The 27,071-nt window shown below is 43.9% G+C and overlaps 2 protein-coding genes, 1 non-coding gene and 1 pseudogene across 3 annotated transcripts; 1 reads left to right on the forward strand and 3 right to left on the reverse strand.

The window, feature by feature from the left end:
- Positions 1–6,498: 6,498 nt before the first annotated feature.
- On the reverse strand, positions 6,499–7,917 carry LOC145689486 (uncharacterized). Its single transcript, XM_081763656.1, has one exon. The coding sequence runs from the start codon at positions 7,915–7,917 to the stop codon at positions 6,499–6,501; it is 1,419 nt and encodes a 472-aa protein (XP_081619782.1).
- Positions 7,918–18,130: 10,213 nt separating this feature from the next.
- On the forward strand, positions 18,131–18,292 carry LOC145691160 (U1 spliceosomal RNA). Its single transcript, XR_014132370.1, has one exon. It is a non-coding gene; the product is annotated as a U1 spliceosomal RNA (small nuclear RNA).
- A 1,876-nt stretch (positions 18,293–20,168) lies between these two features.
- Positions 20,169–20,336, reverse strand: LOC145691185 (U2 spliceosomal RNA; annotated as a pseudogene).
- Positions 20,337–20,872: 536 nt separating this feature from the next.
- LOC145689487 (uncharacterized) lies at positions 20,873–21,676 on the reverse strand. Its single transcript, XM_081763658.1, has one exon. It carries the CDS (start codon positions 21,674–21,676, stop codon positions 20,873–20,875), a length of 804 nt encoding a protein of 267 aa, XP_081619784.1.
- Between the last annotated feature and the right edge of the window lie 5,395 nt (positions 21,677–27,071).

The raw sequence follows: 27,071 nt of genomic DNA on the forward strand, positions 1-27,071 counted from the left end.
CAGCAAATAAAGACGCCGGCGGATGTTGGTCTCTAGAGTTTTTAGTTGCGGTCTCCAAGTAAGGTGGCTATCGAATTGAACGCCGAGGTAGGTAGTACTGTTGCGGAGAGGGATGGTGGAACCCATGACATTGATGCAGAGACGGTCCGGATTGCGTGATGGAGAGTACTTATTTTTCTTAGGCCCAAAGAGTGTCATTTGAGTGGGTTGATTTTCAATTTCCACCGAAGGCACCAGGCAAGCAGAGTATCAATGGCAGATTGGAGCTGGATAGAAATTCGGTCAACAGAGGACCCCAAGGCAAGGTAGGCTGTATCGTCGACGAGAGCTTTTTTTCCCTCTGTCTTTCATTCCCATCAAACGATGGGCGGGCCTCAGACGGTGATGCCGTCTCTATGGCCAGAGTGGTGATTTTAGTATTTGGAGAGAATTATTGTGGTTGGATACAGGGTGCTATTATAGAGGAGATGCAAGCAAAAGCTTCTCAGTTATAGTGATGCTGTGTCCAAGTATCGGAAATGCCAGCATGTAGTGCAATAAAGGTATTATCTATAGATATGAGGATGGTGTTGGTATATTTGACCCCAGGGTTGTAGTCAGCAGAATTGGTTTCGCGTTCGTAAATTGCCAGTAGATGGTCGATTGGAGGATATCCAGTACGGGGGAGAGCAGGGGTCTCACTTAGGAGGGCCGTGAGTGTTTCATGTGATGTTGCTATATGGTGAGTAATGTATCGCGTGCGTAAGCGATAGAGGTGGTCCAAGATATGAGGCATTGTAGTGCGTTGATAGAGCTCAGCATTGGGGGTTCGATTAGTTAGAGAGTACGCAATGCGTAAGGCCTGCCGCTTGAGGAGTTGTAGGCGATTATAAAAGTGAGGAGTCGCCGAAAGCCAAGCTAGATGACCGTACGTCATAGCTGATCGAACGAAAACTTTGTAGGTGTACAGTAAGATGTTAGCATTTAAGCCCCAGGTTGTGCCTTTTAAGTTTCTCAAGAGGTTGAGTCGACGGCGGACGTCTTGCTCGAGAACAGTCAGCTGGGTGCGCCATGTAAGGTGTTTATCGAAATGAACCCCAAGATATTTAACACTATTGCTGAGCGAGATCTCTGATTCCAGTACCATAATACGTAGCCGCTCTGGTGTGCGTGTGGGACAGTACTTGTGTTTGTTGCGAGCAAAAAGTGTCATTTGGGTTTTGGTTGGGTTTAATTTTAATTTCCAGCGTAAGCACCAGGAGATTAGGTTATCTATGGCTGCCTGTAATTGTAGATTAATGCGCTCGACAGAGGATCCGAGAGCGAGATAAGCGGTATCATCTGCGAACTGCAAAGCATGAATTGGCGGTGAGGGAGTAGGCATGTCAGCTACATATAGGATGTAGAGAAGTGGAGAGATTACGGATCCTTGAGGAACTCCTGCTCTTAAAAGAAATTCGTGCGAATGTCCTTGGTGCAGTTGGATAAATGCATGTCGCTGGTAGAGAAAATTGGCGATCACTCGTACATAATGAAGTGGGAGTAGGCGCTTTAGTTTGTATAGTAGCCCCTCGTGCCAGACAGTATCGAAGGCACGTTCGATATCGAAGGAAATGAGCACAGATGGTAAGTATTTATTAAAGTGGTTCAGTACGAGTGAAGAGAGTTTCAGGAGTTGGTCGCCAGTGGCAAAGAAAGGGCGAAAGCCTGCCTGTGTAGAAGGAAGAATATTTCGTGCGGCAAGGAAAGGATGGAGCCGTTTCACAAGGATCCGTTCCAGTGTTTTACTGAAGACAGATGTTAGGCTGATAGGTCTGTAGGATGTGATTAATGCCGGGTCTTTGCGTGGTTTTAGGAAGACGAGGATTTTTGCGAGCTTCCACTGGTGAGGGATATAACCTGTTGTAAGAATGAGAGTATAGAGGACTGCGAGCAAGGTATGGAAAAGAGGGGGAGCCTGTGAAAGTTGCCGGTATGTTATTTTGTCTGCTCCTGGTGCTGTATTAAGTCTGTCTTGAAGTACATGGTGGATATCCTCGGAAGTTATTGGGGCTAGAAGAACATCGGTATCAGTTAGTGGGTCGCCAAACTGAGCTTGGAGTAAGGGTTGAGTTGGATCACCCTCTATGGCAATATGATGATGTGATGGATGGACAAAAATAGGATCTGAGTGGGGTGTAAAGGCCGTTTCGAAGTAAGTGGCAAACGCTGTTGCTTTCTCAGTATCTGTGGTAGGAACTGTGCCACTTACAACTAGTGGATAATGCGAACCATGTTTCTGGAAAGTTCCAGAATTTAAATAGGTTCCAGAGTTTAAATAGGTTCCAGAATTTCGTCGGGTTCCTCTCATTCCGTAGTGGAGTACAAGATTGGCGCCAGGTAAGACGCTTGCGGGCGATGACGTAATGCTTAACCATGCGCTGGAACTGCTTGTGGATATGGTAGAAGTATGGATTTTGCGTTTGGCGGTACTCTCTAAGAGAAGCATGGGAACGATCTAAGAGTGTAAGTGCGTACGGAGGTAGGTTGGGCCGGAGTGGATGTGCAGTTAGTTTGGGGACTGCATATTCCGTGCCAGCACTGATTGCTTCCGTTAGGGTTGCTGCCAAGAGATCCATGGAATCAAATGTGGTAATATTGGAGTTGGTATTTGCCAGTTGTGTGCTGATGTGAGTTTGATATTTAGTCCAGTCGGCCTTACTGAAATTGTATTTGGGAGGTAAAGATGCAGGAGGCTGCGTATGAGCTGGTTGTTGTATCGTAAGGAGAAGCGGTAGATAGTCGCTGCCAACTGAACAAAGGACTTCCACTGTTGCGCGGGTTAAGAGATTATTGGAGACTATAGCTATATCTGGCGTAGTATTGCTTTCGGGGCGAGTATGTTGAGGCAATGGAATACACTTACTATGGGTAGTGGCCAAAAAATCCGTGAAGCGCTGTTGCTGAGTGGCAGTGCGGGAATGATAGTTAATGTCGGCCAGCAGGATATAAGTTCGGAAGTTTAGGTCAAGATATGTCAAGAAGTGATATGGCAATGGCTGTGTAGATCTGACGTAGATAGTAGCAACCGTTAAGGTGAGTGATGGAAAGTAGACAGTTTGAATAACGTGCTCAGAGTAGCGCTCAGGGTGTGGGGGTATAATATGACGTTTTGTTATTGATGGCTTTATGGCTATAGCTGCTCCCCCGTGAGCTGGGTGTTGCGGTAGGTCTGCTCGGGTGAGAGTGTAATGTGGAAAATAGTACCGCTCGTTAGGTTTTAAGTAGGTTTCATTGAGTAATATGCAGTCGACACTATTAGCGGCAGCCATGGTTTCCAAGAGTACTCTATGAGTGCGCAATGAGCGGATATTAGAGAAGAGAAATGTGATTAGCCGCTTCCCCCGTGTGCGATTTTTCATGTTTGAGTATCAGAGTGAAAATGGAAATAAGTGGATAGTCCGGAGTACGTAGCAGCCATATGAAGGTGGAAGATGTCATAGACTGCTTTCGTAGCATGGGTTAGGATAGCTTCCCGTTGATAGGGGAAGGTGTTCTGGAGCACTAGAGTAATGAATTGAAGTATATTTTCGTCGGTGGGTGGCGGCAAAAGAGAGGTTTGTGTGCCGGTGGATACTTGCGTTGCTGGATGGATTCGTAAAGGCACTACTGTTTCAGGTTTGTCCGGCAGAGGCTTTGATTTTTGGGGGCATTGGTAAGAGTAGGTAGGGTGTGGTCCACCACAGGTGTTGCAGTTCGCTGGTTGTTCAAGGTTCGGACAACTTTTCAGTTTATGAGCCCCTTTGCAATGTGGACACACAGATGGCAGCGTGCATTTATTGGTAGGATGGGCGTTATATGTGAGGCAATTCTCGCACCGTAAAGAGAGAGGCGGTGGAGTTCGTGACGCTTCCACCCGATGATGGCAGCGGTAGATATATACCCCATTTTGAAGAAGTTCATCTACAAGGTTTTGATCTTCGGTGTGCAGGCGCACCATATATGTCGGGCCAGTAGCGTTTTTAATTTGTAATGCTCGCTTTGGGTGATAGTCGTCTTCCTTGAGTTCGTCTAATATCTCTTTTTCGGCCAGGTTTGGATCTACGCCACGAATGACTACTGATAAGAGAGGTGTGCGGCGAGGTGGCGGCGGTGTCTTCTGATTTGGTGTTTTCAAAAGTTGAATCTTCGCATTTGTCCCAAACATAGCTGGCCCCACTTTATAGATTAGATGTTCATAGAGTTGTGGATTGGTTGTTTTCAGAAGGATACTATTTTGCGTTTTCACTAGTTGGTGTAAGTCGAGTCGAGTACAATAGCGCATGAGTTGGAGATACATGGCTTTGATAGTGAAGTACTCCGGTTTTAGGCCACTAAAATGAATGGTGTATATGGCATTCGTTGGCTGGTCGACAATAATGGGCTCCTCAATGGATGAGGTTGAGGCAGATGGTACAGGAATCGTTTCGGCTTGTCGTTTAGGTGGACTTTTAAGAGCGTCTGTATATTTAGGTTTTTTGATGTTGGTTGGCGAACGAGAACGATCTCTGTCCCTGACAGGAGAATTCGTGGAGACTGAAGATGCTCCAGAAGAAGTGCGTTCGCGTTCCCGTGGTCGCGTGCGGCGGTCCTTAGGTGGTCCCATGACCGTGGCAGGTAAGCTATGTCGCCCAGATGGATTGTTCGTCGAAGTTGGAGGCCCCGGCATGATGATTTCAAGAGATGGAGATTAGTAAGAAGCCTGACGTTTCGCTCACACAAAATGTAGCGCCCCGTGCAGGTTATAAGTGGACTGTACAACCAAGTTAGTAAGAACAAGTCCTGACTATAAATGTGCGGCTCGGACAGTGAGGCCGATGTCGATTCTTGAAGAGAATCCTCCGCAAGATAAGAGCTAACTAAGCGAACAATAATAAGCCTGGATAATTAGTACGAATATAGACCAATAGATGTCTATAGTCGCTAGGTGAGTATGACGAGAGCATACATACATACATATAAAGCATTTCATTCCCATCCATAGATGGGCGGGCCACAGAAGGTTACGCCTTCTCTCTGGCCAGAGTTTTGATTGATTGGTGATGCAACGAAAGATAGTTGGAAATCATGTGATGTACGAATTTATAGAAGTAAAAGATTCAGCCTTAATGTAATGTAGAATTGTTAATTAGTGTGGCATAACAAAAGGCGACAAAGTGCAGGAGAGGAATGAGCTGCCAACAAAGGAAGTTTAAGGAGGGTATATGTGCGGATGGTTGTGGTATATGCGGCGTGCTGGATTATAATCCGCTGTGTGAGCCTCTCTTTCATAGATTGCCAGCAGATGGTCCACAGGTGGGTAGATGCGACGAGGATTGGTAGGCATTTGATCTAAAAGGTCTGCAACGATCGGATGAGCGTTTGTAATGTGTTGCAGGATGTAACGGGTTCGAAGACGATAAATGTAAGGAAGGAGAAACGGCATTGTAGTTTGTGAATAGACAAGGGCTTTTGGCGTTCGGGGTGGCAGGGAAAAGGCGATTCGAATGGCTCGGCGTTCCAATATCTTGAGGCGATCATAGTAATATTTATTGGCCGAGAGCCAGGCGAGATGTCCGTACGTGATTGCGAGGCGAACAAATACCTTATACGTATAAAGCAGTAGGTTGGAATTTAAGCCCCATGTACTGCTCTTTAAACGGCTCAGTAAATACAATCGTTTACGGATGTTTTGCTCCAAGGTTTGTAAGTGACTGCGCCAGGTCATATGGCTATCGAAAGTCACGCCGAGGTATTTAATATTATTGTTAAGAGGTATGGTGGAGCCCATGACTGTGATGTGTAAGCGGTCCGGATTCCTTGAGTGACAGTATTTATGTTTTTTAGGCCCGAAGAGCGTCATTTGTGTTTTGGTTGGATTTATCTTGAGCTTCCATTTTAGACACCAAGCAAGTAGAGCATCTATGGCAGTTTGTAGCTGTGTGGTTATACGATCCACGGACGATCCCAGGGCAAGATACGCCGTGTCATCAGCATATTGAAAAGCATGTATAGGTGAAGGTGGGAGAGGCATATCTGAAACATAAAGGATATATAAGAGGGGGGATAAAAACGACCCCTTAGGTACGCCAGCTTTTAAGGGGAAGGCAGTAGATTGGGCGTTATTAATCTGGATGAAACCATGCCTTTGAGATAAGAAGTTGGAAATAAGGCGGACATATGGAAGAGGTAGAAGCGTTTGTAGTTTATAAAGCAAACCCTCATGCCATACCGTATCAAAAGCCCGTTCAATATCAAAGGATATCAGGACCGCAGGAAGATGTTTATTGAAGTGATTGGCGATCAAAGATGAGAGTTTCAGGAGCTGGTCTGATGTGGCAAATAATGGTCTGAAGCCGGCCTGCGTGACTGGAAGGATGTTGTGCCATTCTATATGCATATGAAGCCGTTTCACTATGATCCGCTCAAATGTCTTACTAAATACAGTAGTGAGGCTGATGGGTCTATACGAGGTGATCTCCGTGGGATTCTTGCCTGGTTTAAGAAAGACAATTATTTTAGCTAATTTCCAGGCAGAAGGAAAAAAGCCTGTGGTGAGAATGGCGGTGTAGAGGAGTGCCAGCAATCCATGGAAGAGAGGTGGCGCGCGAGACAGCTGGCGGTAGGTGATTGAGTCCTCCCCCGGTGAGGTGTTACGTCTGTTAGAGAGTACGGAATGAATGTCTTCAACAGGATGGGTTGTAGGAGACTAGTGCGAGGTGGAGGCTGAGGTGCGAAAGTCGGTGCCAAGAGAGGCTGATGTGGAGTACCTGCTGCTGTGATATGTTGGTGACTAGGATGAGCGAAAATCGGATTCATATGTGGTGTAAATACTGTTTGGAAATGGTCGGCGAAGGCTTGGGCAATATCTGCATCAGACGCTGGAGCTGTATTATTGATGAGAAGCGGGTATTCCGGTCTATTGGATTGAAAGGTAAGGCGTTTGAAGAGGGCCCAGAATTTTGCCGGGTTTTGTTCCCGACGGAGGTGATTACAAGAAGCGCGCCACATGAGACGGTTTTTGGCGATGATATAAGAATGGACCATATGCTGTAGTTGTTTATGTAAATGTAAGAAATGGTGGTCCCTGGTGCGTCTGTATTCTGTAAGGTAGCCCTGGGAGCGGTCTAAAAGCGTACGAGCATAAGGAGGTAGAGGGGGCCTTGACTGAGGCGTTGTTGCTTTAGGAACTGACTGGTCTGTGCCCTGAAGGATAGTATCGGTGAGCGTGGTAGCAAGTTGGGTGATGGCGAAGGAGGTAGTAAGATCGGGGGATGTACCCGTAAGTTTATCCGTTATAAAGGTTTGATATTTGTGCCAGTCCGCCCTATGAAAGTTGTATTTAGTAGACGGTGGAAGGGGAGTGGCATCTCGGCTAGGGCGAGTAATGGTGAGTAGAACCGGCAGATGATCGCTCCCGATGGTCCCTAGGACGTCAACAGTGGAAATGGTGACCAGATTATGAGACACTAGGACTACATCGGGCGTAGTGTCAGTAAGCGGTCGAGTGGCTTGCGGTAATGGCATGAAGGATGCCTTAGTTGTCAAGAGGAAATCTTCAAATCGTTGCTTTTGATCTGCGGTGCGTGATGAATAATTAAGATCCGCCAGGAGTACGTACGTATTAAAATGAGTATCCAGGTAGGTAGGAAAGCGGTAGGGTAGTGGTTGAGTCGGCCGGACGTAAATTGTGGCAACTGTGATAATTTTGTTGGAAAAGTAGACGGTGGCAATGACGCTCTCCGGGTATAAGCTAGGATGAATATGTGTGACATGGCGGGATGGTAAGAAAGATCGAACGGCCAGCGCAGCGCCACCCCGAGCAACAGGTTGCGGAAAATCTGAACGTAACAGGCGATAGTGGGGGAAATAATAAGGTTCTGAGCTTTTTAGAAAAGTTTCATTGAGTAGAATACAGTCCGCTTGGTACGCTGTTGCCATGGTCTCCAATAGAACCCGATTCTTTGGTAGAGAGCGGATGTTGCAATAAAGCAAGCGGATCGATCGTCTGTCTTGCGGTCTGTGATTCATGATGGCGGATGTGAATGAAAGTGGAAATAGGTTGATAGGCCCGAGTAAGTAGCAGCCATGTGAAGGTGAAAAATATCCATGGCAGCTTTAGTGGCGTGGGAAAGTAGGTTTCCCGCTGGTAGGGGAAGTATTCTGGAGTACCAATGTAACAAATTGAAGTATGTTCTCTACCGTTGGGGGCGGTAAGAGAGAGGTTTGGGTGCCAGTGGATATTTGTGTTGCCGGATGAAGGCGAAGGGGGACGACAGTTTCTGGCTTGTCAGGGAGCGGTTGTGGCTTCTTCGGGCATCGGTATGAATACGTTGGGTGGGGACCATCGCACGTGTTGCAGTTTGCCGGCTGTTGTAGATTTGGGCAGCTCTTCATCTTGTGGGACCCCTTGCAATGTGGGCACACTGTGGGTAATGTACATTTATTAGTGGGATGATTGTTGTAGGAGAGACAATTCTCACACCGCAACGGAACTGGTGGCGGAGTGCGAGATGGTTCCACTCGATGGTGGTAACGAACATATATACTCCGTTGCGGAGGATATTGTCGATGAGATTCTGGTCGTCAGTGAGTATGCGCACCATGTAAATTGGCTCATTTGCGTTTTGAATCCTTATAGCTCGCTTTGGATGTAGCCCCTCCTCCTTTAGTTCCTCCAAGATGTCCTGCTCCGTGAGTGTGGGATCAACACCAAGAATCACGGCCGATAGGAGAGCAGTACGTCGAGGTGGTGGTGGTGTCTTCGAGGTTGTAGGCGTTAAGAGTTGGATTTTGGCGTCTGGCCTAAACATTGCCGGTCCTACTTTATTGATCAGTTGTTGATACAGCTTATCGTTAGTTGTTTTGGGAATAATGCCGTTTTGGGTTCTGACAAGTTGTTTCAAATCTAGCCTAGTGCAGTAACGCATAAGCTGCTGGTAGAACGATTTTATGGTTGCGTAAGCTAGGCTGAGATTTGTGAACAAAATGTTGAAAATAGTTGGAGTGGATGGATTGGTGACACCAATGTCCATAAGATTTTCGAAAGAGGTAGCTGGCGTAACTGCAGGAGAGGTGGTAGTGGACGCACCGGGGGTAGGCTTAGGTGGACTCAACAATGCTTCGGTGTAGGATAGTTTAGCAGGAGAACGGGAACGATCTCTATCACGAGGGGGCGAGAACTCGGAGGATTGAGACGTGCTAGAAGCTTTCGCGCGCTTTTGTGTCCGTGGAGCATCTCGCCTTGGTTCTCGCGGGGGTCCCATAACAGTGGAGGGAAGGCCTTGATGTTTGCCTTTGGCTGATGAAAAGTCCGGGGTCTTTGGCATTGCGTCGGTTGATAGTGACGTCAGAAAGGCAAAGCCTTTCGTCGGTCAGGAGCCACCGGAAAAGATGAGACAAAAGGATGAAACGATGAATAGATAATGCAGGTATTCCGAGAGGAAAGAATGTGGTGCAACACAAACACCGGAGTGTTGTGCGTACCCGGCTAGAATTAGTAAGATGCCTGACGTTTCGCAAAACACTAAGTGCTGCGACCCGTGCAGGGTATAAGTGGACTGGCAAACCAAAGTTAGTAATCAGCAAGCCCTAACTATCTTGTGCGGCTCGGACCCGAAGGCCGATGGGAACAATCCTCCGCACAAGAGAACAACGAACTAAACTAACGAACAATTAGCCTAATATTAATCGCACGACTTATAGACCTTCGACTATAGTCGCCAGGTGAGTATGACGAGAGCAACAACAACAACAAGAACATAAAGCATTTCATTCCCATCATACGACGGGCGGGCCGTAGACGGTTACGCCGTCTCTGTGGCCAGAGTAGTTACAAAACTATTGAAGCAAGATAAGATGGATGGTTAATAGGATGTGATTAAAGCTGGAGGAAGATGTTATTCAGCCTTTATGGTCAGCTACGGTGGATAAGTAAGCATTTGAGTAAGTGTAAATTATAAATTATGTGGGATAGATGGATGGATGGCTGTGATAGATTCGGCGGCCCGGGTTATAATCAGCCGTCTGCGCCTCTCTTTCATAGATAGCCAGGAGATGATCCAGAGGAGGATATGCACGGCGAGGAAGTGCAGGTGTCTGGTCTAGAAGTTCGGCAAGAATTGGATGGGTATTATTGATATGCTGTGTGATATAGCGGGTCCGGAGGCGATAGATGTGGTTTAGAAGAGACGGCATGGTTGTTTGCTGGTAGACAAGGGCGGTGGGTGTGCGAACTGGTAGGGAATAAGCAATGCGAATGGCGCGGCGTTCCAGAACTTGGAGGCGATCATAATAGAATTTACAGGCTGATAGCCAGGCGAGATGGCCGTAGGTGATGACGGGACGAACAAACACCTTATAGGTATAAAGTAGGAGAGCGGAATCTAAGCCCTATGTAGTGCCCTTCAACCGACTCAGTAGATATAAACGCTGGCGGACGTTTTGCTCCAAAGTCCGAAGGTGGAATCGCCACGTCAGATGGCTGTCAAAATGCACACCCAGGTATTTCAGACTATTGCCTAGAGGTATAGTGGAGTCCAAGACGGTGATATGGAGGCGGTCCGGATTTCGGGTAGGGCAATATTTGTTTTTATTTGGCCCGAAGAGCGTCATCAGGGTTTTGGTTGGGTTGATCTTTAGTTTCCACTTTAAGCACCAGGCGATAAGACTATCTATGGGTGTTTGTAAATGGGTGGAGATGCGGTCCACCGAGGATCCCAGGGCAAGATATGCGGTGTCATCTGCGTATTGGAGCGCATGGACCGGTGGTGGTGGGATAGGCATATCCGAAACATATAATATATATAATAGAGGGGATAGAACTGACCCTTGGGGTACCCCGGCTCGGAGTGGGAATTTAGTGGACTCTGCACCGTTGATAGTGATAAAGGCCTGCCTGTCCGTTAAAAAATTTGCAATGAGACGGACATATGGGAGAGGTAAGAGCCGTTGAAGTTTGTAAAGCAATCATTCATGCCACACTGTATCGAAAGCCCGTTCAATATCAAATGAAATCAGGACCGCCGGAAGATGCTTGTAGTATTGGTTAATGAGCAGTGAGGAAAGTTTGAGCAACTGATCTGAGGTAGCAAAAGAGGGTCTAAAGCCAGCTTGTGAGAGTGGAAGGATGTTATGGCGTTGAATATAAGCATGGAGCCGTTTCACTATAATGCGTTCAAAGGTCTTACTGAAAGCTGCGGTGAGGCTGATTGGCCTGTAGGAGGTGACCTGGCTCGGATCTTTCCCAGGTTTGAGAAAGACTACTATTTTTGCTAGCTTCCAGGCAGGTGGAAAAAGGCCCGTGGTGAGAATGGCGGTGTACAGGAGTGCGAGTAATCTATGAAAGAGAGGCGGCGCTTTGGACAGTTGGCGGTAGCTTATGGAGTCCACTCCCGGAGACGTGTTACGTTGATTGGACAGAACAGAGGTGATATCTGCAGCGGTGATGGGTGCAAGTTGAGCTCTGTTGTCCGTTGGCTGATGGGCGAAAAGCGGTTCAAAGAGAGGCTGACGTGGGGCGCCTGCTGCAATGATATGTTGGTGCGTCGGGTGGGTGAAGATTGGATCCATGTGCGGTGTGAAAACGGTTTGAAAATGGTCGGCGAAAGCTTGTGCTGTAGCTGCGGCTGTCGCTGGAGCGGTATTATTAATAATAAGTGGATAGTGCGGTCGGGTGGATTGTGAAGTAAGTCGTTTAAATAGGGCCCAGAATTTAGTGGGATTTCGCTCGGTGCGGAGTTGGTTGCAGCAGGTGCGCCACGTGAGACGTTTTCTGGCTATTATGAACGACTTGACCATACGTTGGAATTGCTTGTGTAGATGGAAAAAGAGTGGATCTCTGGTGCGCTTATATTCCGTAAGATAGCCATGAGACCGAGCTAGAAGCGTACGGGCATATGGAGGCAGAGGTGGCCTGAAAAAATGCGGCGTGTAGATAGGGACCGCCTGGGCTGTGCCATGACTGATCCCGTCAGTTAGCGTTTCCGTAAGTTGGAGAATGGAATCGGATGTAGAGAGGTCAGTGCAGGCACCTGTAAGCGTCTCTGTGATAGATGAATGATATTTCGTCCAGTCGGCCCGATGAAAATTATAGTTTGTAGACGGAGTAGTTGGAACAGCATCACGGCCAGGTTGAGTGATGGTAAGTAAGACAGGAAGATGGTCGCTGCCGATGGTCCCCAAGACGTCAACCGTAGCAGATGGTAGCAGTTTGTTGGTGACAAGTACAACATCAGGCGTGGTGCCACTAACAGGACGAGTTGCTTGTGGGATTGGCATGAAGGATGCTTTAGTCGTAAGAAGGAAGTACGAGAAGAGTAATTAAGATCAGCCAGAAGTATGTAGGTTGTGAAATGGGTATCGAGATAATTCAGAAAACGGTAAGGCAGTGGTTGTGTGGATCGTACGTAAATGGTGGCAACGGTAATGATTCGATTTGCTAAATAAACTGTAGTAATGACGCTCTCCGGGTATAAACCAGCATTAATAGGTGTGATATGGCGGTAAGGGAAGGAAGGTCGGACAGCCAGAGCAGCACCACCTCGAGCAACAGTTGGCGAGAAATCTGAACGAAGCAGGTGATAATGTGGAAAGTAATATGGTTCATTGAATTTAAGGAAAGTTTCGTTCAGAAGAATGCAGTCCGCTTGGTAAGCTGTAGCCATCGTTTCAAGGAGAACACGATTGGTTCTCAGCGAGCGGACGTTGGAAAAGAGGAGATGTATCGGGCGTCTTCCTGTCGATCGGAGATTCATGACGGTGGATCAGAGTGAAAGTGGAAATAAGTTGACAAACCGGAATAAGTGGCAGCCATATGGAGGTGAAAGACATCCATGGCCGCTTTGGTGGCGTGTGTGAGAATGGCTTCACGCTGGTAAGGAAAGATATTTTGTAAGACCAGTGTGACGAATTGAAGCACATTCTCGACTGTTGGTGGTGGTAAGAGAGACGTTTGAGTGCCCGTTGATATTTGAGCGGCCGGATGGAGTCGTTGCGGTACAACAGTTTCCGGTTTGTCAGGTAACGGCTGTGGCTTCTTCTGGCAACGATACGAATGTGTAGGGTGGGGACCATCACAGGTATTGCAGGTGGGCGGCTGTTGGAGGTTGGGGCAGCTTTTGACCTTGTGGGACCCCTTGCAGTGTGGGCAGATCGTAGGCAACGTGCATTTGTTCGTAGGGTGCGTATTGTAAGAAAAACAATTTTCACACCGCAATGGGACTGGCGGAGGAGTGCGGGAAGGCTCCACCCGGTGGTGGCAACGATAGATATATACTCCGTTGCGGAGGATATTGTCAATTAAATTTTGGTCATCCGTCAGGATGCGCACCATATACGTGGGCCCGTTAGCATTTTTGATGCGAATGGCACGTTTAGGATGAAGACCTTCCTCTTTAAGTTCGTCCAGAATGTCTTGCTCTGTCAAAGTGGGCTCTACTCCACGGATTACCGCGGAGAGAAGAGCGGTGCGACGAGGTGGTGGTGGTGTCTTTGAAGTGGTGGACGACAGTAGTTGGATTTTGGCATTGGGGCCAAACATCGCCGGTCCTACTTTATGGATTAGCTGTTGATATAATTCAGGGTTTGTAGATTTAAGAAGGATGCCATTCTGGGTTTTCAATAGCTGTTTTAAATCCAGTCTATTGCAGTAACGCATAATTTGCTGGTAAAAGGATTTGATATTGGAGTAAGCCGGGCTGAGGTTGGTAAAGAGAATATTGAAGACAGCGGGAATGTCGGCATTCACGTCCATGAGGTTTTCCACAGAGGAGGCTGGTGTAATTTGAGGAGAGTCACTGATTGAGGCACCAGGAGCTGGTTTTGGTGGACTTTTGAGAACTTCGGTGTAGGACGGCTTCGGTGGAGAACGAGAACGGTCGCGATCACGAGGGGGCGATCCCTCGGAAGATTGAGATGAACTAGTGGGTTTGGTGCGCTTCTGAGAGCGCGGAGCATCCCTGCGAGGTTCTCGGGGGGTCCCATTATAGTAGAAGGTAGGCCCTGATGTTTGCCCTTCGTGGAAGAAAAGTCCGGGGTCTTAGGCATGTCGTCGTCGTAAAGAGGACGTCGGAAAGGCGAAGCCTTTCGTCAGTCTAGAGCCGCCGGAAATTAGGACGCTAAGAGATGAGACTATTAAAGATAGAAGGACGATGTTCAGACAACTAATTAAACTGGCGTACCGCTAACACCGAAGTGTTGCGTCACCACCTAGGGGGATAATTAGTATAGTGCCTGACGTTGCGCAAAAACACTAAAGTGTAGCGCCCCGTGCAGGTGTGAGCGGACTTGACAACCAAATTAGTAATCAGCAAAAACCCTAACTAACTTGTGCGGCTCGGACCCGAAGGCCGATGGGAACAATCCTCCGCACGTACTAAAAACTAACTAAACTAACGAACAATTAGCCTAATAATAATAGCACGACTTATAGACTATCGACTATAGTCGCCAGGTGAATATGACGAGAGCGCCCTGTCTTCCAATTTATATTAGCAATGCCTTCAGAGTTATGGCGAGAGCTTGTGGTGTTAGATACTTTTCATTCAATCCAAAGTAGATATGGCCTAAATAAATGTAAATCTTAGACGCTGCTATTTGGTTACAATAAGTGCGTTCATACTCATGCTTGTGTAATTTGCGGTTCTATCTCGATTTGAAATTGCACTACGAGCATGATTTAACGAGTCCCTATACATACATAACTGCTACGCAACCCATCCGCCATGTTGGTGCCATTCACAACATCCAGTATATATTGAATGAAATCGGAAAATTACATTTATTAAAGCAATCTCAATGTTTCATCAGCTTTTCATGGATTATTTACCAATCATTCCATTGTTAAATGTTATTGTTTTCGTATTGTAAACAGCCAGAAAATTGTTGCATAGCAATAGTGCGCTCACAGATAGAACAGTTTCGGTTTGCGTTACACAGTTGGAAATAGGCATCAAATATCTTCAAGAAAGCACAACCAACTACATATTCGTACATTTGAAAACATAAATAGCTGTAAACTATACCATAATCATTTTATTCCTCTCTGTTGTGCCCATGTTCAAGACGTAAAACAAGAAGAAATGCCAACAGATGGCAGTAGATTGCTCACTGATGGTAATAACCGAGTGCAGGCAGGTAATTTCTCGTCATAATATAAAAATGTTTCTATTTTCTCTGTTTTTTATTTCCTAGTGACTTTTCTGCCTACATTAAAATGAGTACTAGTGCAGACAACACATCTATGTTTGTGATATAATTGTAACCTCTCACTGTCGATTCGTTGACGCAATTTGATTGGGCAAATGACTTGGATTTCATCAGCTCCAAAATCACCTGACAGCTGAAATCAAAGACCTTCCTTCTGCCTCAAGACCAATCAGCGATACAACCCCTTATGTCATCATAACCTCTACTACGCTCAATATCGCAAACATTCGTGTTCTCCCGCCTTTTGGCAGTGATCACGCTCCAATTTTGATCGATATCACCTCACCTATACAACCCACACGACAGCCTGAACCTATCAAATACTATGACTATCAGCATGCTGACTGGAACGCTTACCAATCAGATATTACCAGAGTACTGCATTCCGTACCTGCTCCTACTTCTGAACAGGATCTTTACCATCTTACCGACAAAATTCAAGAGACAATCTTACAAGCAGCTCAAGATCATATACCTGTTAAGATGCGTTTCCCTCATAAACCGCCTGTACCACCTCAATATCGTCAAATCATTACTGCATCACGAGAAGCCTTTAGGGACTATCAACGAACTCGAAATCCTGACGCACTTCGCCTCCATCGCCAATGGAACAGAATGGTCTCTAATTATCTCTCTGCCTATAAGCGCCGACAGTGGACGCGAGCCTGTAATTCTCTTTCCATTAAATCCAATCCTACTCAATATTGGCAAAAATTCAAATTACTTACTGGAAAATTCCAAAGACCTACTTACCCTATCATGCTCAATACCCATCCTCTTCACACCGATCTCGAGAAGGCAAATGCTTTCGCAACTTATTTTCAGCAAATATTCACTCCACCACCTCAACTGGTTAATAGACCAATTTATCGTCGCATAGCACGATTTTGTGACCCACAAAACCGATTTCTCCAACCTGACTGTACACATATTTTGGAACCTGATAATAACCTAACCTCTGAAATTCTTCCGGCAGATATCCAAGCTATCATCCATCGAAAACGCTCAACAGCTCCGGGCTTTGACTCTATCACGTATAAGCTAATCAAGGCGGCTCCCTCAGTACTTCTACAGCTCCTAGCATCTATCTACACCTTCATATTACGCACAGGCTACTATCCACCTGATTGGAAAGTCTCCAAGGTCCTTCTCTTCATTAAGCCCGACAAACCAATTCATGATGTTTCCTCATATAGGCCTATCCAACTGACTTCTCGCCTTAGTAAAATTTTTGAAAAAATTCTTGTTACACGTCTTCATGCTCATCTCACAGATCGTAATATCATTCCTACTCACCAAGCAGGCTTTCGCCCTGGCATTAGTCTGAATGACCAATTACTTCGCCTCAGTAACACCATCACCAATCATTATAATTCTTCTCACCCATCTTGTCTTCTACTGTTCGACCTAGAAAAAGCGTTTGATAGAGTATGGCATCAAGGGTTGCTATATAAACTTCACAAATTTCACTTACCCACTAGCTATGTCCGCCTTATACATTCCTTCCTTGCCAATAGACTCGCATATATCCTCATAAATTCTACCATATCTCATCCTATATTCCTACACACTGGAGTACCTCAAGGCTCTGTTCTCTCCCCGTTACTGTATATACTGTACGTAACAGACATGCCACCCCTACCGGCGAATATTCACTTATTTCAATATGCGGACGATACCGCTTTTTTGACTCTTGGAAAATCTATTCAACATATTAATCACACTCTACAACCAGCCATAGATGCTTTTATCAACTGGTGTGACATATGGAAACTCTCCGTCAATGCCTCAAAAACCCAAACCCTCATTATTCAAAAACGTCCTTCCAAAATCCTTCGAAATCCTAACTTGCTACGTCTTTCAGTTCAAGGCACTCCCCTATTACCAACTTCCAATGTTAAATATCTCGGAGTGATCTTCGATAGTAAATTGACTTGGAAACCCCATTTGCAGAAGATCCAAACTCAAGCCACTAAACGCTTAGCTTTACTGAAAAGCTTAGTAGGTACCTCATGGGGCCTCCATACCCAAACTGTTCTTACAACATACAAATCGTTTCTCCGACCGGCACTCACTCATGGCCATACTGCATGGATATCTGCCCCACCACAACTGTATCAGCGACTAGAAATCATTGAACGCCAAGCTTTTCGACTAGCTTTTCGCATTCGCCTTCCGTCCCCTACCGCACTACTCTACGAAAGAATTACCTTTCCTACCATTCTTCAACATCTCGAACAAACCCGCTCCAAGTACATCACCAAAGGCATTCAATCAGGTAATCCCCTTATTCTTGACGCCATTCATATAGACATCCTGCTAGACACACCTTCTCAATATCTTGATCCCCCTCTTCAACATCTTCTCACAATGTACTCCAATACCCTTGATGACAACGATCCTACTAAACAAGATTTTGCCATCTACCACCCTGACCATTTATCACGGCACATCTATCCATCTTCGCACTAGTACTCATCATTGTGGTTCCAGAGGCTCATCTGTGCTCATTAGTTCTGAGTTGCCACAGAACAGAAGATAACCCTGCATTTGTCTCTACTAATCATCTTCCCTGTGTTTTGTCTTGTCTAATTGCACTGCATTCATCTATCATCTCATTATCCCGTGGATGAACTCCTAGCTACAATTTCTCACCGCTTATAGATACCTAAATGATGCCCTCCATATTTGAAGAGTACGATATATGGAATGGATGTCCTGAATAAATAAAGAAATAAAGAATATGTAAACCCAACTACATGAATCAATGCTAACCCCAAAATAAAATGCACTGAAAATGATTGAATAAATAAATAAATAAATAAATAAAAATAAAACACTTAGCCCTCACCTTCTCTCACCTATCCCTTAACTTTCCCTTCATCCCCTTCCCGAAGAAAGGGTGTACCCCTTGACCAGTTTAACCTTGTAAAAAAAATTCATCAGCATACTTACCTGGCGTAGGGGCTACCGTGATCAGCAAGGCGGTTCCCCCGGGGTGAGTTCCTTCCATTGCACTTCGGTTGGGTTGACCCCCGCGAATACCCCAAACATGGGTATCTCGGGCGCGTAATTTTTGTTAGTCGGGACTGCGTTCGCGCTGTCCCGGAATAAAACAATTCAAACATAGACACTAGTTGGGAAGCTCAGTGGTAGAGTGCCCACTACTACTGCGATGGTTTCGGTTTGTAGTTGTGAGTGTTCTCAGACTTTCATAATCATCCGTCTTGTGTAGCCTTTAAACTGTGCCGTGCGTGTAAAACTGAAACATTTCCCACTCTTCTTGCTTCTTACAGATAAATATCCTGATTCATACGGAAACTACAAAACGTGATATATCCAAGCAGTCCATCTATCCAAGTACTAACACTGCTTCACTTTGGTGATCGAACGAGGACTAGTATTCTCAACGTAGCATTGGCCCTTCGCTACATGTTACTTCATTTTCTTCCAAATGTGGCAGCCTCAGTGCTAAAGCGCTTACTTCGATACCCACACAAGTAAATTTGTGATCAACAATATCGTGTCCCTGGGATTTCACACACATTCTCATTCCACCAATTTTTCCATCATCATCATCATTCAGTTGACTTACTTAGCCTGAACTTCAAGAAGAAGAAAAAAAAGTGGGACGTTAAACTGGATGATTTTATTTTCTTTCTATTCTCTCTGCAATAAAATACAGATTCATTCCATCGTATCACCAGTATTCATTGAAAAAGAAAAAATAAAATAAGAAAAATGAAAAAAGTGATAAAAGTAGTTAAAAAGACAGAAACTAATAGGATTTTAAACAAAATAGAACATTAATTATTGGCATAGAAATACATCAATGGAAAGCTATATAAATGGAGAAATTAGAAATTCGATAAATTAATGAAATAAATATTTATTACTTTCATACACAACAAATTGAACATGAGAAAATGACAAACACAAGATGGGTATAGACTGAATATTGTAAAATAGAAAATGAAGAAACTTTCTATAATCAAAAAAAAAAAAAAACTCAAAGCTTTCCTCTCGTAAATTATAAATATTGACTGATGTGACTTCCTTCAAGAACTGCCACTAAAACATGTTCGATTTCGACGTGTTAAATATTTGAAAAACTATCGTCATTGTGAGCAAGAATTTCCACATGAGTCAAGTGTGCGTGAAACTTGTCCGAATATTTTTTTTTTTTTTTTGGACTGACGACCGAAAACTCTCGCCAAGTGGAAATTTGTCAAAACGTTTTGGGATTGTGTAAAAATGATTCTTTGGGAAATATTATCATGGGTGATGAGACATGGATATTCCACTACGACACCAAAACAAAGAGGCAATTACCAAATGGCACACGTCGACGTCGCACAACACCATGCCCATTGTGTTTTCTGACATTAGGCGGATCGTTCACTATGAGTTTGTGTCTCAGGAAACAAGTCTAAATTTCACGTACAAGTCCTCAACAGACTGAGAGAGAGCAAGGATTCAGCGCGTGGTGATATCAGCGGTGATTGGATACTTTATCATGACAATGCGCCAGCCCACACTGTCCTGGGCGTGACCAATTACCTGGTCAAATCTAACGTGGCAATTCTGCCATCCTACAGTCCGGACTTGGCTCCCTCAGGCTTCTTTTTGTTTTCCCGTTCGAAATCCTGCCTGAAAGGACATCGTTACAGAACAATTGACGGGGTGAAAGCAGCTTTTGAAATGGTCTTAAACGCATTGACAACACAGACCTTCCAGGATGCCTTTGCAGATTGGAAATCATGCTGCCAAAGATGGATCGACGCAAGAGGGCAATAGTTTGAATAATGCTAATCCACATTATGTAAATAAATGGTGACATTACTTTCCGGACAGACCTTGACCATGTTGCAGAAAGAATGTCACTTGCATCATGAATGACAGAAATGAGGCTTGATGTAGGTAACAAGTAGAACTCGAACCCATGACCCGCCAAGATGAGAGAGAAGAACTATGGTTGAGTTTGATTTAGGTGTGCCGATCCCAACTGTACTGCAATGCTGGGCCGACACGTGGTGAGGGTGTGGCAAGCCACAACCACTCACCTCAGTCCAAAAATCAGTTTAAAATTCTGGACCCACAATATGGGTCGTATCAGATATTAAGCTGATAAGAACAGATATTTTTGGAGGCATGTTTTTTTTCAACATTTTCATTCATTTTTTTGTTCTTGTTCTTATCATTTTTAATGCAAGGTTTTTTAGTATTTATTTTATTTATTCACCATTTTTATTATTTTATATATATATATATATATATATATATATATATATATATATATATATATATTATTTTCTCTTGTTAATGTGGATGTCTTAGTATTGTCGAATTCCCGTCAGGTGTTCGACATATATATCTCTCGACCAGCGAATTACGTCGCTGACGTATAAGTTTTTCATGATTTTCCCATACGATTTTGAACAAATTAGTTTCAGCAGGCTGTCATTTTTCGGATCCCATGACCCAAGTGATCCTATTACAATTGGGATGATTTCTGTATCTGCATATTTCTCGCTGATCTTTTGCCTGAGTTCTTCGTACTTTATTTTCTTTTCCTCCCTAGCTTGTTCGAAGGCTTGTAATTTGTTTTCAAATGTGATTGTTACATCGATAATTAGAGCCTTGTTTCGCTGGGTTAGGAACAAGTCCGGTCGGCTTCTATCACCATCCATTATTGTTTGGTTTTCTCCCGACACAGTAAATTTATTTTCTGCTGCTTTCTTGATTCTATCAACCACTGCATTGTGCCGTTGTTGAATTGCAAGTATCTCATGCAGTGGTTGATTACATGCGGGAGAGTCTCATTCTGATATCCGCATCTTCTACAACGTTTCTCTTCGGGGGTGTTCCACTTCTTTGCTCCGTTTAATGGAACTAAGTTGAGGCGTGAACGGTGTATGAAACGCCAATCGGCGAAGCGAGTATAATTCCCCTCCTTCATAAAGTGTGTACTGGCTTTGCTAGCTCCAACACATTCAATGGTTTTGTCTTGATCGTTGTATTCCAGCAAAGCTCGAGATCTTCCCTCGTGATGTTTCTGTCGGAACGTCTTCATAACCTTCCTTCTCTCCTTTTCTTCTAGGGAGCGGTCGTCAATTTGTAAAATCAAGTTATTATCAGTGAAAGTCCACTTACATTTTTGCCTGCTAGATACTTTTCTAGCAGTTGTCCAGATATTTTTATACGCATTCGTTGTTTTCTCCATCTCATTTGTCATCTCCGCCGAAAGATATTTGCTCTTATCTTCATTCGTCACATCGCGCTTCGTTCTACTCTTTATGGTGTCCTCAAGATCTTTATCTGCTATTTTCTTTATCTCATTGTCGGTGGACGTCAGTAGTTTAAATGCTCCATCTATTATCGCTGCATCTGCATCCTCTGCGGCCACTGGCAGTCCACAGGCCCCAACCCTCTTATCGCCGTACAGGTAATGGTTCGCCGCTTCTCTTGGTACGTTCAAGGTTTTCTTGTACATTGGTTTCAGGGCGTCGTCCACTCTTTTCCACTATGTCTTCTTGTGAACGTTCATCCTCTGATCAAAGAGTAACGCTGGGTAAAAGAAAGTTTTCATAGCGTCCAGCCTCTGCCATGGTGCTAGTTTTGATGTTAGGATCTTTCTTGTCTGTTTGCTATTACTAAATCAGGTCTTTGATTTATGTCTTGGATTATTCTTTGATTCTCACTTATAATTTGAAATTTGTAGGAAGCAGCTTTCCTTAAACGCTCAACGATGGTATTGTGTCGTTTTTGCATTGCCTCTGCATAGCTCATACAATGATTCAATACATGAGGCAATGTCTCGTTTCCATATCCGCACTTTCTACAGTTTTTATTTACATTAGTTCTTGCTTTCTTGACGCCATTTAGGGGCATTAAGTTTAGCCTTGCTCTATGTATAAATCTCCAGTCTGCAAATCTGGTGTATACTCCATCCGATAAAAAGTGAGAGCTAGCTGGGGCATCTGAGCGCATTCTATTGCCTTTCCTTGATCAGGATATTGGGCAAGCTCGTCACTTCTCTTCTTCTGTCTAGCTGTTTTTATTTTCTTTGATAAATTGTGTCTTTGTCTTGAAATAACTCTCATTTCTTCATCAATTATTACTTGCGGCTCTTTCTCTTTGAATTCCCACTTGCATCCTAATCTGGAGGAAGCCTTCCTTGCTTCAGACCATGCAAATGTGTAATTATTGGTGGTGCGTTGGTATATTTCGTCCATATCCCCAGAGAGGAACTTTGCTAGATCAGCCTCACTAGCCTCCTTCTTCAACCTTTCACCCACTGTTTTGTTCAGATCTATATATGCCATTTTCCTTATTTTTTTTCGCCAATCGATGTCAGTAATTTGAATGGATTGTCAATTAGGACAATGTCTGAATCCTCGGCTGCTATTGGGATTCCGCATTGTCCTTTCTTCCTCAAACCATATATGTAAAGGTTAGAACTTTCTTGAGGGAGGTTGAGTGTTCTCTTGAATTCTGGTCTCAAAATTTCATCTAATCTCTTCCATTCAGTTTTCTTAAAGGCATTCATTCTATACAAGAACTGTAGAGAGGAGTAAAAAAAAGGTCCTCATAGCATCCAGTCTCTGCCATGGGGCTAGTTTTGATGTAAGGAGTCTTTTACCTCTGTTTATTATGGTTAACATGTCTTCCTTGTTGGACACTATGTTAAACCCAATGGGCTTTCCTAACAATTTTGATTCGTCACCTTCCCTCAGTTGCTTAATTTTTTCACCTTTTATTCTTATTTCCATTTCACGGCACCCTGCAGGCTTACTCCCCGATATTCTCAGGGTACGGCACTTTCCCGGATTTATACTCAATTTTATTTTTTCAAGATCTTCTACTACTAGTGCCACTCTTTCTTGAAGATCATTGGGATCGCTTCCTATAATGGTTATATCGTCTGCAAAGGCTAGAATTTTGTGATCTTCATTGTCTTTTTCAGCTTTCCTAATTATCGGATCTATCGCCAGAATGAATAATAGACCGCTCAGGGGGTATCCCTGTCTAGCACCTGCTCTCACCTCAATTCTGTCTGTTGGTCCTTCTGATGTTATTATTTTGGTATCTGATCCTTGGTATAAGTCTTGTATAATTTTTATTATTTTCCCTCCTGCTCCCATTTTCCTTAGTGCTATCAATATTGCTTCATGTGGCAAAGACCCAAAAGCGTTGGAACAATCTAGCTGAGCGATACATATTTCCTTCTTCTCTGATCTAACTTTTCTAACCATTTTTTCCAGTATATAATTATGCTCGAACACTCCATCGAAGGGCATAAACCCTTTCTGCGCTCTGGTTATTAGGTTGTTTTCTGATATCCATTTCTTTACTCTATTTGCCATGCATCCCAAGTATAGCTTCGCTATTGTTCTTGATAGAGATATGGGCCTATAGTTTTTTATATCATTGTTGTCGCCCTTTTTGTAAATTAGGATCGTGGATGTCTCTTTCCACTCTTCGGATACTTTCCCATACTTCAAGCATATGTTAAATATTGTTGATAACAAAGTGCCATTAGGGTCTAGCTGCTTCCAGTGGAAGTAGGATCTTCCCCCGGCGCCGAGTTTTCTGTTTTGCTAAGTTTTCTAGCTACTTCCTCTGGAGTGAAAGGTAGCTGATCAATTTCGTTTTTCGCAGTTACTGTTTGGTCGTATACATTTTGATCTATATGTTTCTCCTAGTAGTAATCGCGGGACTTGAGGCCATTTTTACCGCCCCCTAGAGCGTGGCGCCCGCCGCCGCCGTCAAAAATTTGCGCCCCGGGCGCCCGGCGCCCATTTCTGGGGTTACATGTTATGACGTCATAGGGTCACGTGATGTTAGGCCATGCCTTTTTGGGTTACGTGATGTTAGGCCCTGGAGCATGGAGCCCGCCGCCGCCGCCAAAATTTTGCGCCCCGGGCGCCCGGCGCCCATTTTGGGGTTACATGTTATGACGTCATAGGGTCACGTGATGTTAGGCCATGCCTTTTTTGGGTTACGTGATGTTAGGCCACGCCTTTATGGGTTACGTGGTGTTAGGCCACGTCTTTATGGGGTAGTTTTACCGAGGGGGGTTGATTTTGTTTTTCTTTTACGGCATAAAATTTTTGGAGATCGTTACTTTTTAATGGAATATAGGTGTATGTATAGTTTACTTTGCGGTATATATTTTCAATTTAGCGCCCCTAGGCCACACCCCCGTTCGCCTTTATGGGGTAGGTTGTTGATTTTGTTCCCTTTACGGTATAAAATTTTGGAGATTGTTACCTTATGATGAAGTACAGGTGTATGTATAGCTTATTTTGTGTTACTTGATTTTAACTTTTGCGCCCCTGGAGTGTGACGCCACTGAAATTTTGCGCCCCGGCCCCTTTAGTTTACATAGTTTACGATCCGCCTTTATGGGGCAGTTTCACGTATGAGTTTATTTGTTTCTTTTTATGGTTATAAATTTGAAGAATGTTATTTCCTTTTTACCTTATAGGATGTATATATAGCTTACCTTATTTTTGTTCCCTTTGATACACCCATGCGCACACCTTAGCATTACGTCATGGGGTCACGTGGTGTTAGGCTTTATGGGTAGACCTACCGAAGGGGTGCAGGGGTACATAGGACCACCCCCCTTACATTTTGGAAATTGCCAAATCTAAAAATTTGGTATGGTAGCCTAGGACCATAGTATGTACCTCTACTAGTATTGGGTGTCTATGTCGTTCCCTTTCATGGGTAAAAAAATTGCCAAAAATTCAAATTTCGGGGTTTTTTGACCTAATTTATCCTCTTGGATGAGGTGTTATTATCCCCCCTTTGATGAGGTGTTATTACCCTATATGGATATATGTGCATATACAGGGTCAATTACCTTTCATAAGACATGGGTATATTTGTGCACCCCTTTAAAAATTTGGGAGGAGTACATTGGCCCACCCCTTAAATTTTGGAAATCGCCCAATTTAAACATTTGGTATAATAGTATAAAATCCTAATATAGATCACTATAAATTTGGGTGGTCTACCTCGTTCCCTTTTAGGGGTATAAAATTGCCAAAATATAAAGGTAAGCAATACGTTGTATCACGTGTTTGGTTTTTTGACCTAATTTATTCCAATGGATGAGGTCCTATTATCTTATATGGTTATATGGTCATGTATAGGGGTCCATCCCCTATTATAAGACATAAATACATTTGTGCACTCCTTTAAAAATTTGGGAGGGGTACTTTTGGCCCACCCCTTAAGTTTTTAGAAATTGCCAAATTTAAACATTTGGTATCATAGTACTGGACCCTAATATATATTACTATAAATTTGGGTGGTCCACCTCGTTCCCTTTTAGGAGCCATTTTGTTCCGCTTTAGGGGTGAACATGGATACAGTGGTCCACCTCGTTCCCTTTTAGGGGGCATTTTTGTTCCGCTTTAGGAGTGAACCTTGCAATCGTCCCGAGTTTGATTCTTGGAAATGTTGAATTTAACGTCCCCGCGAAAACGGTGAGAGATGATAGGACGAAACATGAACTTACTTGACTGAGGATTGAAGCAGTGACCTCATACACTAGAGACAATCGCTGAGCCATCGTACACGTGTGTTGATTACTATGCAATGGTCCCGAGTTTGATTCTAGGTGTTAGTTTCAGGAAATGTTAACGTTCCCTTGAAACGATGATGAGAAATGAGAAAACATCATAAACTTACTTGCTTGCGGATTGAAGCAGAGACCTCACACATCAGAAAAAAAAAACGCTGAGCCACCGTACTCCATTCAGTGCAAGCAATTTTTGCGTATGAAAAAAGAACATGAACAGATTATGTTACATTACTACACATTTCTGCTCGTTGTTACGCATAGAAGCTTGTTATTGTGAAATTGCAGCATGTGCTTTTACTACATCAGCATTTTTTCTCAGCTGACGGACTTTCAAAGCTCAACTTTACATTTATGTCAAAGACAGTTTCGTAACATATCGATGAGTGTTACATTTTTTCAATCAAGTTTAAGAAAAATGAATCACATTTTAGATGTGGTAATTTGAATGTCGTAAGAAACTAACGAGTCAACGGTATGATGTCATTATCAAAATTGCGATACTAGATGTCGTAACGATTGATGTGTAAGGAGAAAAAACGTGAATAATGTCACAACCAATCAGATTGCTTCTTACATCACGTTTCGGCTCATGATACATGATGAAAGCTGTGTTTTCATTGGTTCTCCGTGATGTCATTGATTCATTTCCTCGTTTCTGATTGGCTGATAGTGTTGTCACTTTATAGTTGAACACGTTTCAGACCTAAATAAAATTCTTAATTTCATTTTCAAGTCCTACTTCCACGAAGATCTTGAATGAACGTAGGTGTACCTCTAGTGACAGCGTGACTTTACTCCGTTCCTTGAATTTGAGGTAAGTATCAACCGCGTTTCTTAATATCAATGGAGTGTTTTTGCATGAGGATAACATTGTTATCACTGTTTTTATTTAACATGAATTATTTAGCAAATGGAAGAATAACCCTCACTTACTTGACCGGGGATCGAATTAGGAATCCCACACATTAGAAGTAAGCACGAGAAAAATTGTTGATTTTGGTTTAGCGTCCCTTCAGTAGTGGGGTGCTAGGAATACAGCTTAATGTTGAATTTGAGCGCATACTGGGTGTTGAACCCGGGCCAGAGTTGCGTAACGCTAACCACTTAGCTCAGTTTCTGAAAGTAAACAAAGAAACTACGCACGAATTTGTTCCCTACAACGTGAGACGTGGACTTGCAGTTTAATGTGGGATCTGATCTCCCGCCGAGAAACGAATTCGAGTCTTTCTTGTCTTAGCTCGAAAAAAAAAAAGCAAGCGCATGACATTTTGTTTTCGTTTCATGTTCGTCA

This window comes from Thermobia domestica, chromosome 7, assembly GCF_964235325.1.
Source record: "Thermobia domestica chromosome 7, izTheDome1.hap1.1, whole genome shotgun sequence".
NCBI classification, from domain to species: Eukaryota; Metazoa; Arthropoda; class Insecta; order Zygentoma; family Lepismatidae; genus Thermobia; species Thermobia domestica.